The 13,462-nt window shown below is 35.3% G+C and overlaps 1 protein-coding gene across 1 annotated transcript in view; it reads right to left on the bottom strand.

Annotated features, from left to right (window-relative positions):
- The window catches only part of FAM120B (family with sequence similarity 120 member B), a 40,844-nt gene that overhangs the window by 19,011 nt on the left and 8,371 nt on the right, over positions 1–13,462 (bottom strand). Inside the window, exons 3-5 of the mRNA XM_010216340.2 lie at positions 11,929–12,027; positions 5,966–6,138; positions 4,027–4,119 (exon numbers count right to left, since the gene is read on the bottom strand). Coding sequence (XP_010214642.2) covers positions 4,027–4,119; positions 5,966–6,138; positions 11,929–12,027 — 365 coding nt within the window. The remainder of the gene's footprint in view (positions 1–4,026; positions 4,120–5,965; positions 6,139–11,928; positions 12,028–13,462) is intronic.

Raw genomic sequence — 13,462 nt, 5'->3', positions numbered from 1 at the left:
AACACCCTAAAAATTCTTTAAGCTATATAAGGGCTGGTAGCAGTTGACAACTGACACACGGCTGCTATTTCCTTGCTGTTGTACACCTGGCTAACAGTAAGCTACGTAGCAGTGAAGAGGAAAACTCTCAGGAAAGCAGAGTAAACTCACAAAGATAAGAAAAAATGCAAGATCATCTTTCACAAAAAGGAGGATGAATCCCCCGTTTTAACAAGCTTGCTCAAAAAGATTTCCTCCATAATTCTGAAAAGAAACACTGTTTTCAGAAGGTAGAAAGGGGACTGGCATGCTGAGGTAACAACTATGTGGATTATGATACTCCAGCTTCTGTCAAATGTAAAAAATGTCCAGGGAAATGGTCTCTGTTAAAACCAACAAACAGACTAAAGCAAGAAAAGAAGAAAATAAAGGGAAAAAAAAAACATTTTGACTGGAAGTCGGATATGCTGGCCAAAGGATATTTCACATGTTTATAAACCAAGAAATTAGGAAAAGTAGGGTCAGCTGGCCATGCAACCAGGTAAAGAAAAAATGAAATTCTTTAGAATTTCAAAAGATAATGTTGAAAACATTAAGAGATCTAGAAATGAAATGTTCAACAAATACTGTTATCAGTAACTTAAGTTCCTGAGATACAACCATATTTGCATGGTTATTCGACCTGTGCAAGTGAGTGCAAGGCAATTCTCAGGAATAGGCTAGGAGACCCACATCCGCTGTTCCCAAGTCACTGGAGACAGTAGAAGGCAGCTCACTAAAGTAGGCACGTAGGTCTAGAGACCAAAATACATGAAAAAAAAGAGAGTATGGAAGACTGAATATAATCAGTCTTAATATACAGACACAATATAAGCAGGGTTCCTAAAGAAAAACTATTTTCTCTCTGAATTTCTTCACTGGAATGTCAAAGGTTTTGAACTACTTTGGCAAGATTAAATGGTCTCTGGGCCTTGCTGTCTTCATTTGATGCAACTTACCCTCATTAATCATTTAATATTCTTTTTTGACTGTTTAGAAAAGAAAGCTTATATAGGTACTTTAAGACTCAACTGTTTATATTTGGACTAATTCATTTAAGGCCATTTTGAAGAGATGAAAAGAAAGCTCTATTTATTTCTCAGGTTGAAGGCGGCCTCAACCAATCTCAGCTTGAAATCACAGCTTACACTATTGCATTTTTGTTCCAGATTAGCCCAAAGTACTGAGAAAATCTAAAGGCTGCAGAGGAGACTTCCAAAATCAGAAAACCACTGCAACCCTCTCCCAACTTACAATCTCACCTATCATTTTAAAAACACTTTTGACAAATCCAACGTCTGTGAGGATATAAAGTCCTGATTCAGGGAAGCATTCAGGAATGCATTACGATTCCACCTAAGTCAACACCAAAGTGGATCACAGAAGCAGGTTCCAAATAAGTAACAGCAGTTTTATCCTGGAGATCTCTACAATATTTATACTTGTATTTTATGTTTTGCTCAATTAAACTTCAGGCAAATATTTCTTAGGAAAAAGTCACTCAGACACAATAGACATACATTCAGTTGGCTTGATTTTTCCTGGGGAGAAAGCATTTAAAAACAAAACAAAACAAAACAAAACATATGTTTTGAAAAATGTAGATATCTTAAAAAGGCTATTTGGAGTTTGTCTGAAAAGAATCACATCTAGTGATGTTGACAAATGTGGTTTGGCTTGCCAAATAGATTGGGAGACTGAAAATCTGGTATGTTCAGAACCAGGGTGGTTTTTGTACTGTTCTGTTTGGGTGGTAATGGAAAAAAAATGAACTTAAATGTACAAAATATAGTTAACAACATTCTTCCAAAATTTGAGGGACCTAACTTGGACACATACTACTGTAAAATATACAACTTATTTTTATTTATTTGTTTTTTTTTTGCATGAATGCAGCTAAATATCCCTTTGAAAAAATAGTCACAGAAAAGTATCTTGTGTAACATTGTGATATAACAGTATTACCAAGTTTTTGCTTCCATGGCACTGCACAGCAGAAAATATTAGGAACTCACATAGCATTGAAATTCTTGCTAATGCTATTTCTGCCTGTCAAAGTAGTTTGCTGCCTGTTTTTTAATTATTTCAAAAGCTGATTAAGTAATATTTGTTGATGTTTTCTGTGAAAGCTTATTTACAACGGAGCTGTGAAGACTCTCTTGGGCTTATCTTTTAAGATCTCCATGACTGTGCTCATTTTGAATCAGTAATTCTTTCTAAATAATTGTTTTAATAAAAGCACTTGAAGAACTGAAGGAGCACATTTTCACTGTTTGACATTCTTATACCTCATACACAGCCAAACTGATTCTTTTACAAGTGGTACAAAAGATGTAATTACTCCAAAGCAGATATTTTGGCATAACTGGATATTTGATAGCAGACCTATAAAGAGCTTACAAATAGATACAGTGCCATAAATTTCAGCAGAAATATACAGACATGCATATATGTCCACCTATGCCAGTTCTGTGAAACATCATTTTGATTGTAATATCAAGTATAATTCAATAAAGTAAATCAGAAATCTGAAAGCTAGAAGAAAATACATAGCAGGAAAGGGATTTATATTTTAACAGGTTTTGATTCATATTTTCTCAGATACATTTTACTTTTAAAAGCATTTAAAATAAACTGAAGAGGATGCAATTGTTATCTGTCAATTTTCATGTATTTTTCCTGTTTAACCAAAATTTTCTTGGTTCCTCTTTAGCCACGACATTCCGAAAGTGTGATTCGCGGCTTCCCATCTCCAATATACTTTTTTCACATATTTGTATATGTGGAGAAGTACTAGGAGAAATGTATTTATTTTTATAATTCATCGCAACTTCTCCAGGCAGTATTTTATATGCATTACAGGTGGAAGGTGACCTATAACTTCACTTGTAAAAAACTACAGTCAGCGCAACATCTGAAACAACACAGCAAGCATGACTGCTGGTGCCTCTTTTTCTCTACAATGGCTGCAAAATTAGACTGATGGCGCTCTGGGCTTTTTGCCAAAACCACTCACCAGATTAAAATAGAAAGAAGGGAAATAGGCAACCTGGGGTCCAAAATTTAATTCTGACCTTATGTAAAAGCTCTATGGGAGGCTTGTGCAAAGCAGAATGTTTATATACCATATAAGGAGGGCATAAGGAAGCTAGGAAAAAAAAAACAGAGAAAAAGAATGTATAAAAGCTCCTGCCTGTTATGTGCACTTTTGTATTTTGAAATGGTTGTTCTTGAAAAATAATCAAATCTGCATGTACAAACATTATGTTATTCTCAGAAAATAAATATTTAATTTGCACTTTAGTTTTACATCCACAGCCTGCTTGCTTTCAGTCTGAGACAAATCAGAGTTTTTATGGCTTTAACCCATTTTATTCAAACCATCGATATTTCTACATCAGAAATTTGTGAGTTTATGGATCTCATTAACTATGAAATATGGATCAGAAAGCAGATTTGGAAGTGAAGAACAGAAAGATCTCTTCACCATATGAGAAGAACAAACTATTTGCTTTTTCTCTCATACTTTGCAGCGGTATTCAATTTTTCTTCTCCTAAAACACATTTGCTAGTGGACTGTTCTTCAGAATCACAGTCAAACTACTCGATCAAATCGCAGTATTCTTTATAGAATTGTTTACAAGTAATTTTTTTTTCCCTCAGGAAAAAAAAAATCAAGAAATACTGCCAGTCAGGATTCAGCATTAGAATTTTCCATTCGACAGTCAGAAGCCAAGTCAGAAAGAAACCTGAGATTGTAATTCTCTTACCTTAGGACTCCAACCACTAGAAAATGTCCTTTCCATTTTAATTTCTTACATAATTAACACATACAAAATTCATGCAAGCTGTAACACATTCAGAGCCCATATATTTACTTTGACCCTCAGCTCCCATAACTGAAAAACCTTAATGCAGAAGAATTCCCCAAAAGAAAATTGTATTTTATATAACCCCAAATTACCATGAATGTTTTATATTACTAAATTATGCCAGTCAATACAATACCTGCAAACCTGCCAGTTGAGCAGCTGCCTTCCCTTTGAGGCACAGAATGAGTGCCACAAATGCATTTAAGTCCTCCAAAGAAAGGCTGTTGACCTAAAATGGAGATGAAAAATAACATTACCTGCAAGCTCTGAGGAGGAACTTCCTGAAAACTGGCCTCTCTTCAGGAACACTGCATTCAAATCAATGACTTCATGGAATTACAGATCATAACTGTCATCACATCATGGCAGTTATTTCAAATGCTTACATAAATATCCGTTGAAATATCTGTTACTTACTTTTGTATTCTAAACGAAATTTCAGGATTAAAAAACATATTTGGATTATTTTAGTTAGGTTACATCCTGATGTTTGAAGAATTCAAAACTATGAAGAAAACAAACCTAAAGTGCTCAAGGGAGAAAACATGGAGAAAAATTCTACATCTATTTAATAGGATTCAAATACTTTTCTCAGAAAAGGCAGTATAGGGGCATTTACTACTTCTGTGAAAAAGTGCCTCTACCAGCTGGGCTGATTCCCCAGCTGCACCAAGCCAGTTCTGATCATTTGCTTCCTCCTAAGAGCATGATAACCATAAACTACACATGTGCAGCAAGTCTGAATATCTGCTACAATTGCTGTGGCTATACAGAGGGCTCTGAGACCCAAAATGGCATTATAACTCAACACCACTTGAAAGCTGAGGCTAGGTTTCTTTAGTAAAAGTGTGGAAATGAGCATTGTGAGATTATACTCCAGTTAAAAGGCTCTCTAAAACTCTGTACTGTCTTCCTTTCAATAGTTTGATTTTTGGGAAATGTTAAGCATATCCCATTACAATCTCCTTAAGAATTTTTCCCTAAAGCATAATATAAAATACAAAATTACCAAAAAAAAGAGGAGAAAAAAAAAGATACTGATATAAACCACCACCACCAAACAAAAATGAGAAGCCACTTTCAACAGCTTAATTTATTTGTTTTCTTAGAAGAATTAGCCCATTCCTTCCCCCTCAAGACAGTAATTATTTAATCACTGTTCAGAATATATATTTTTCCCCTAGCTCTTGCAGCTGATCCCCTTGCTGTAAAATATTTTCCCTCTATTAACCATGAGCATGAGCACCAAGAGCTCATCAAATTAGAGAAAGGCATTATAATCTTCTCATCCTCAGAGAGGAAAACCTACTTGTGCAATCACCATTTGAAAGATGCAAGTACAAACAATGTATAAAATAACCAAGAAAAATATAAGTAAAAATGAATGTTGTAATTTATCTTGCATTTCTTTTTACTACAATTGAAGTAGTCTGTAAGCTGCCAAATGTCTGTAATTATAGCAGAACTACTACCTAATGATTCCCTATTACTCAGAACTTAATGAGCACAGCCATATCCTCAATTCCCGCTTGACATAGAGTAGCTTCACAAGGTGGTGTGAAAATGTAGTGAGAGCTGACTAAATATTTATATTGTCTGTTTGCACAGTCTACACAGTTACCTGTGAGGTCTGGAGAGGGGCAGGGATGGAGAAGAAGCCCTTATTTTAGTGACATGAAGGTAACACAGAAAGAGAAGCTTTAATTTGTAGACAGGTGCTCAAAGGGGGACAACCCAAGAGGCTTTGTCCATGAGCATGTGAAAGTTATGAGGTACTACTAAAAAACTAAAAATATATTTTTTAAATTGGATGATGCATGTTAAATGGAGTTGCTAAAAACACTGTAATGTAGTACATTTATATATTATATTAATTAAATTAAATATAATGTATATATTTATATATTTTTATATATAGATTATATATATATGTATATATATTTATATTTATATATATACATTATATTTAATCAGTTATGCCTACACTAAAGATTAAGAGAAAAAATGGGAATAGATTGGTAAGAAATAGTTTACTAGAGGCAGAGAGCTACAGAAAGTGTAACCATTCCAGTTACCTGCATAAAAAGATATGCTATCAAGCAGCAAAATCCTGCATGAGGCGCTTCCAGAGCTTGGAGCTCTTCCATCAAGTCCTGAAGGTGAAAGCATGCCAGAAATGTACTATACCGTTGCTTTTCCACATCAGGTCCTTTGGCAAACCACAGTGTTTTCAAATTAGGTGTTCCACCTAGAAAAGAAATCCCTTATTGGCAGCAGCAAGATAAAAACATGCCTTCTTCATTAAAATCTGAAAGGAAACAATGAATCTGCTCTTGGAACTTGCAAGGACCACAAAATGAAAATGAAATGAATTTGACCAAAACTGCCACTCAAGAAAAAATTAAACAACAAAAGGCCTGTAATCCAAACAAGTTGTATTGACTCTGTAGTCATGTTTAACACAGTAGGCTCAATTGAGTTGTTAAAACAGACAACTTTGGGACAAGAGGGATTGACCCCTTGTGAAAATTAAGCTTGTCTAAAATTGCATCCTTCCCCCCGAGGACTCAGAACATTATTAAAGGGAGATTTGCATCATCATAAAATAGTAATTCGGAAGGAAAAAAAAAATGCATGTGTATCTTCACACTTCCTCCTACAGCTGACATATTCAGGTTTATTGAAAGATTCTGGCATTGGCTCCTCATCATTGCCTATTTTAAGGAATAAACTGGTCACTTATGGCATTTACCGGCAAACCCAGGGCTTGCACTCATTCTCCACAAAGCACTCTGCAAGCATGACTCCTCTGCAGGAGGTCCACTGGCAAATCTGGAACAAAAATCAAGGCTATCTACTATTCTGTATTCCCTAGGCTACAGAATCAAACACTATTGCAAACACTTGCAAAAGAACTGTCATCAGCTATATATATTATATCTTTGGGGCTTTTCTACAGTAACATTCACTCATGTGTCTAAATCTAAGTCTTCATCATTGGTCCATGTTGCCATCTCCCAACTTGTGACATGTGTGAACAAATATAAGATTTGCTCCTCACCTAAATTATACTTAATCCTTTCTCGAAATAAACACTAATTAGAGTGAAGTAGCAGAACAGCCAGCCAGTTATGCTTAAGAATCCCAATTAAAGATAGGATCCTAGCGTAAAGCACTGCTGCTTCTGGAGTTAGAGGTGTGAATTTTAAATGTGGACCAATTCAATTACATTTGTTAACACCTTCTCTCTCTCTCTTTTTTTTTTTTTTTTTTGTTGACATGCAGCAGCTGTAGCCCACAGTTAGGACCACTTGGTGATAATAAATGTTTAAAGTGACAAGACATAGATAGATGTTTATCTAGCCCAGAAAGCCCATTAACCAAATGGTACTGTTTTACCAGTTTACCGGAGGGAAAAACTGAAAATTTTTCTAGCATTTTCTTTCTGCGTTTCCACAGTGGATTCTTTTTTACTATTTTTACTGCTAACCTTTCCACTAAAAGTTGCAAGTATGCAAAGAATTGCTTGCAATCCTACCAAAGAATCTCGAAGCTTCTAATCTTATTTTGTAAGGAAATATATATACATATACACACACACACACACATGTAATTAAGAAAAATACACTGGTAGATTGATCTGGATTAGAAGTGCAGGTTAGAAATCTCACAGATACTAGTGATAGGGCCAGTACAGTACAATAAAACTCAGAGTACTGGTTTGAGTACTGGCAATTACTGCATCAGGGAAAAAAAATGTCAGAGAGATTGACTCCCAGGATGGAAAGCAAAGCAAACAGGCATAAAAATAAAGACAACTTTCCCTAGCAAGGCTAAGCAACTTTAAAGTTTGAGACAATTTTTACAAGCGTAAAAGCAACTAATTTTGATGTCTACTGCTTTCCAGAATGTTCCCGATCAGATGCATAAGAAAAGATACTCCAAGAATCAGATAAAGTTTTCTCTTCTGTCTGTACAATTTTTTCTTTGAAGGAACTACATCCAGGAGTATACTTAATAATTCAATTTTTTCTTTCTTCAGAGTAATACTAGCTGCAGCAATAACACAGACAATCTTGCTGGACAAAAAATAAATATTTTTTTTCAAATGCATAGCATCACTTTCACTAGCTTTTCTTCCAATTAACCTTCAGACACGCGCAATGAAGATGCACGTCTACAGTGAGAACTCCACAAAAAAATTCAAACACTCTCTTCTATAAACAGTTCCTTATACTTTCAGAAACAACATTTCCTTGTGCCTGGGAAAAAGAGGTACTGAAAAAAATATGAATTATTTGCTCTAGGAAAGAAAACTCAACACTGTCTCCTTTCAGTAGGCATGTTCCACAAGCAGTATTTTCACGCAAGGATTTCAGTGTATTCTACAAGCAATTAGATTCCAAGAGTTGGCTGTTATATTAACCCTTAAATGAAAGATAAATACAATGAAGAAACAAATACACTGAACGACCTCCCAGGACCATATGAACAGTCAACAACAGAGCTGAAATTCAGATACAGTAGACCTAAAAAGAGGAGTTCTCTGCTCCAGTTACACCTTCTGGTTACATCCACACTATGTATTTTGCTATACTATATATAGCAATTAGAAAACAGACACACAGAATAAAACACTTCATCTCCACTCTAATTTACATTTCTATTTTAGAGATTACTCTTGAGAACATTATCCATTCTATCTAGGTTGTAGCAACCAGGAGTTCCTATGAATTACAGAGAGAGCACAGAACACTGTATAGATAATATGTGCAAAACTGTGTGAAAAAACGTATTCAGGAGCATGTGAGTAGTCCTTAAGCCCTCCTAGGAGGGTGTCACAAAAATCCCCAAGGATATGTCAAGAGGTAGTGCTTTTATACCTCCTCCCAGATCGATCACCAACAAGTGGAAAATAAAAATCACAGATTGTTTTTTTTTTCCTAATGCATATATTTAAATACATGATTATATGGAAAATGTCCTACAAAACAAGAGCACTTCAAGATTGTTGATATCTGAAGTAATGATTACTGAATCTTCATTTGACAACAGTTGTAATCATAGAATCACTATGGTTGGAGAAGATTAAGATCATCGAGTCCAACCGTAAGCCCATCACCACCAGGCCTACTAAAACAGAACTCACTGTTCAGCATTAACTTGTCAACAATCTTGTCCAATTTTAAAGATGCCATAAACTGAAATACCAATTAAATGTGAACACCAGAGAAACATTTAGAAGACAGTAAGTTTAAAATGAGTGTACTCAGGACATGTCCCTGTAAAATATAATCATTAAAAGACTGAAAGTATATCTAGATTCCTGCAGTACGAGGAGATTTGCAAACATTTTCAGCTACAATAGCCTACACATTTTCAGAACTAATATGAAGAGCAGAATCCATACACAAGACTTCCTCCTGCTCCATAATAAACCACACACATGCTAAATCTATCAAACCAAAGAGATCAGCTATGCTCACAAGATAAGGATGTTAGACAGTACTTTCTTAGATCACAAATCTTCTAACAAATTCTCAGAGATGTTTCATCAACTTTTTTTTTTTGTTTAAATCAACATCAGGCTCACATTCATTCCAATGAAAGGGAACATTCCAGAAAGGGAAAAAAAGAGAAAGTGCCTGCATGTGCTAATTCAGAACATACTGTATTGAGAAAAATGTGTATGCGTAATACACACAATATTTTAAACTACCAGCTGTAGCATTTAGGATTCAATGCTCCTTAAAAAAAAATGTGCACATTTCAGTGGACTTTTTTTTTTTAAGAGCAACGATAAATTTCTAATATGTATAGTCATGTAGACTGTGGTTCAAAATTAACATCTCATATTCTTTCTTCAGACGTTTTAAAACAAATCAACTTCAGTGTCAAGACTTTCCATATATTCTCAGCATACTTCTAAAATAGTATGATGATGGAGTTACCATTTTTCCTTCAAAAGATAAAAAGGACTCTCCCAGATTAATTACACCTGTGATTTCTCAAATAATCATTATGAAGATGTAATTTTTTGAGTAACCTGATCCTGAGTGATGTTTTTGAACTCTTAACTTCCTAACTTCTTTAAATTTAGCTCTAAGTAAGATTCCTGTCTGAAAGATGTGATGCACGGCTGAGAACCTTATTTGGTGAATTATAAAGTCATGCAGTGGAAAATAAAAGATGCATGAGCGAATGTAAGGCATACAAATATGGACTGCAAAAATTTTAGAAAAATATTTGTTCGCTGAAGGAATGACAACAGAGCACTAAAAATACACACTAGAAGTCCTCCTTCCCTTTTTTAATAGTCTGCTAGAACAGCCTTTAATTATTTAGTAAAGATTATGGCTGAGAAGATGCTGTTTTATAAACCTCTGTTTTGTAGTTGCTATAAACAAACAAACTACAGTGATTTTAAATCCTGTTTATTGTCAATATGAAGGTGGGTTCTGTGTACAGCATGTTTGCTGAGTAGAATCAGAGAACATGATATTAAGCAGATTCCTCTACAGAAAAGGAAAAATTTACTGTATTATCTAGAAAGGAAAAATGCATAACATAAATTGAAATGTAACTGCACCGGAAGCAACCACAACTGAGGTACCATAAGGAGTAAGCACGAGTATAGGATGCTCACAGCTGGGTATCTACTGAGGTGATGATTCCATACTCCTGCTGCTCTCTGGAAACAAGCTGAGCTCAGCTTAAAAGTAGATTAGGCATGTTTACCCCTACTGTAATCAAACCCCTGCTCTTTAAGTAGATCACCTCAGCAGGGGTGCTTGGAACAGCATTTGAGGCTACGTTTGGAGTAATTTTGTATTTTATTGTAACACTTAGGTATGGCTTATGCTTTGTTGCACTTTTTCTTTTGTTTGTTTCATAAATGCAAGCTGTCATACACCACAGCATTGTATACTGAAATAAAACACTTCCACAATCATTTTTTACCCTGCATACTAACATGCATTTGGAAAATTTCACAGCAATTTCATGATATCATCAAATCATTTAGCTAATCACTCTCCCCATAACGTAATAGAATGAAACTACTCTGTATGATACAAAAGCAAGTTTGTACATTGTTTACTTAACTCAATTCTTTCCAAACACAGCTCCTTTTGAAAGGAGTCTGCTAAAGACCAAAATCCTGCTCTTCATGCTTGAATTTGAACGCTCTCACTAAACATGTAAGCTTCAAACATCAAGATAAACATATAATCTTAAGATAATCATATAATCTTACATGAACAAATGCAGTTTATTATAGCCCTAGAAAATTAGAATCAAATAAGCTTTAAATCAATTCTATCAAGTACTGCTATCAAAAACTCTGGGTATCGCATGAAAACCTGTTAGTGAACACTCTCAAATTCAATTATACACCAACAAGATATCAATGGTAGCATGTGTCAACAGAACTAGACCCAATATTTTGACTAAAATGTGAGATATTTGTTTATAAATTAAGGACATTCTTCATAACACATAATCTCATAAGATGTTTATGAACATGACCTTTACTAAAGGAAAAGGGAACTAACAAAAAAGACTGAAGTAAATACAGTAAGAATATGCAAAACAGTTTATGCTTAAGAGAGTAGAAGAGACCTTAAAGAGACTGGTATGTCACAGGTGATCTAAAAATATATATATATTTCTTCTCCTCCAATACTGTTGATGGATTTTCTCAAACAGCACAATAGAAGAATTTTAATACATCCCCGCACACCACTTAGCCTGGCCATGGAACAGTGATAGAACCCCTAAAAATTGTTTGCTTTTTAGAATTGATGTTTGAATTAGAATTGGGTTTAATGAGACACAGTAATAAGTTCAAAGCAGAATCCTGTTACAAATACACAGGGCAATTAGCTGCAATTGCAGACAGGCAGAAATTCCAACATCAGCTCCTTGTTCTCCACAGTGATTTTGGATTCTGTATCAAATGCCTAATGATGGATTTTATAAGCTGGTTTTAGTGACATCATTGTATCATTTAAGATTTCAGCACCTATTTTATTTCTACCTGGAACAGGAGGCTGTATAGGCTGTACCAGCTCTGGTTGATGTAGAGGATTTCCCAAATAGACAAACCACTCTTTTACCACCAAAGGACAGGCTCCATCTATTAAGAAAAAAAAAAGACAGAATTAAGTTAATAAATCAAATGCATCTATTGACATCAGTGTAAAAGTTGGAAGTTCTGGTGGTCAGAATTCTAAAGCAATAGAACGCACTTCATAATGACTTGTTTGCTTAACTTCCTTAAGAACAAACCAAGAAAAATTAGTTTTAGTATCTTTATGACAAACCATCAGAGCAAAGGAATAGAGATTGAATTATGTACCATAAACATGAGTTTGGGGTTGGGAATTGCAGCCGAAATTATAAGCACAAGAGTCTGTGGAAAGCATTCTAAAATGGCTTTCAGACAATTTTAAGCCCTCCCAATCTGAGACAGCTTTCGGTCAGCTGCAGAGGTGTCTGTTGTAGCTTAGGGACCTGCATGAGCTACCTCAGTTTCTAGGGTGTCCCACTGCCACTGCCACATATGCAGCCAGTCTTTAATATATCCTCCTCCCAAATTGTCCTGATATTTCCTATGTCAGCGTTTGAGACAAAATCTTTACTGGAGGCCTTGATGGCTATCTATTTGAAAGCCAACAGCAATAGTCATCCCAGTGTCAGATGGAGAGCTTTTAAAGCCCCTTTTATATTGTTCCAGACCTTTTATCTGGTATATATGGATTGTTTATGCATAACAGCTCAAGTATCTTCCTACCTCTACACTCCCACCCCCCAAGTAAACATTAAGGTATCTATTAACTTAGAAGTTTTGCTACCTGAGCCACACTCTCCCTATTCCATACTGACTTTCAAGCTCAGTGACTCTGTAGCAAGAGGGCATACAGAGGGTGAGGGAGTAGCAAATTATTAAATTTGATTCACATTGCATGACAAAGGCCTAATCATGTTCTCAGTCCCTCCAAATAAGACAGCTTTATTTGATACAGTTTTCTTCCTTTCTTTGCATAACATTAATTCCAGCACACTGGTATATCTGGTCTAATTATCTTGATAGGCTGGCTTATTTTTCTAGATATTACAAATATATTCAGGGCAGAAATGGTTACGTGCCGTCTTTGTTAGTGCATCTAACCACTTGACGCTTTAAAAATTCCAAATGAAAATACCCTCAGTGCACTTAAAAAAAGTTAAGAATTTTTGAAATGAAGTCTACTCAATTTGAAGTAGTCAGTCCATAAGCAGATGCCTTCCCTAATACTATGCAGAAACTGGGAGTGACCATTGCCACAAATGGTGCTTCTGCATTGAGTGGATTTTGCTTTTTTGATGACCATGTTATAGAACCTTAAATTTCCACACCCAGCCACTCCTGGACCCCTTGAACACTGTTTTCAAATCTTTTCTAGGCAAGTCTAAAAGCTGTTTTTTTTTTTTTTCTTTTCTTCCCTTATCCCTTTCCAGATTCACAGAACTGCACCCCCAGTTCTTTCTGGCTATGACCCACAGTGCTGAAGCTTCTGGTTTTAAGATGT

Source organism: Tinamus guttatus, unplaced genomic scaffold (genome assembly GCF_059628265.1).
Source record: "Tinamus guttatus ecotype Peru unplaced genomic scaffold, ASM5962826v1 Tinamus_guttatus_pri_ptg000601l, whole genome shotgun sequence".
NCBI lineage: Eukaryota > Metazoa > Chordata > Aves > Tinamiformes > Tinamidae > Tinamus > Tinamus guttatus.
The sequence above is the reverse complement of the archived record's forward strand: the minus strand, read 5'-3'. Positions and strand labels throughout refer to the sequence as shown.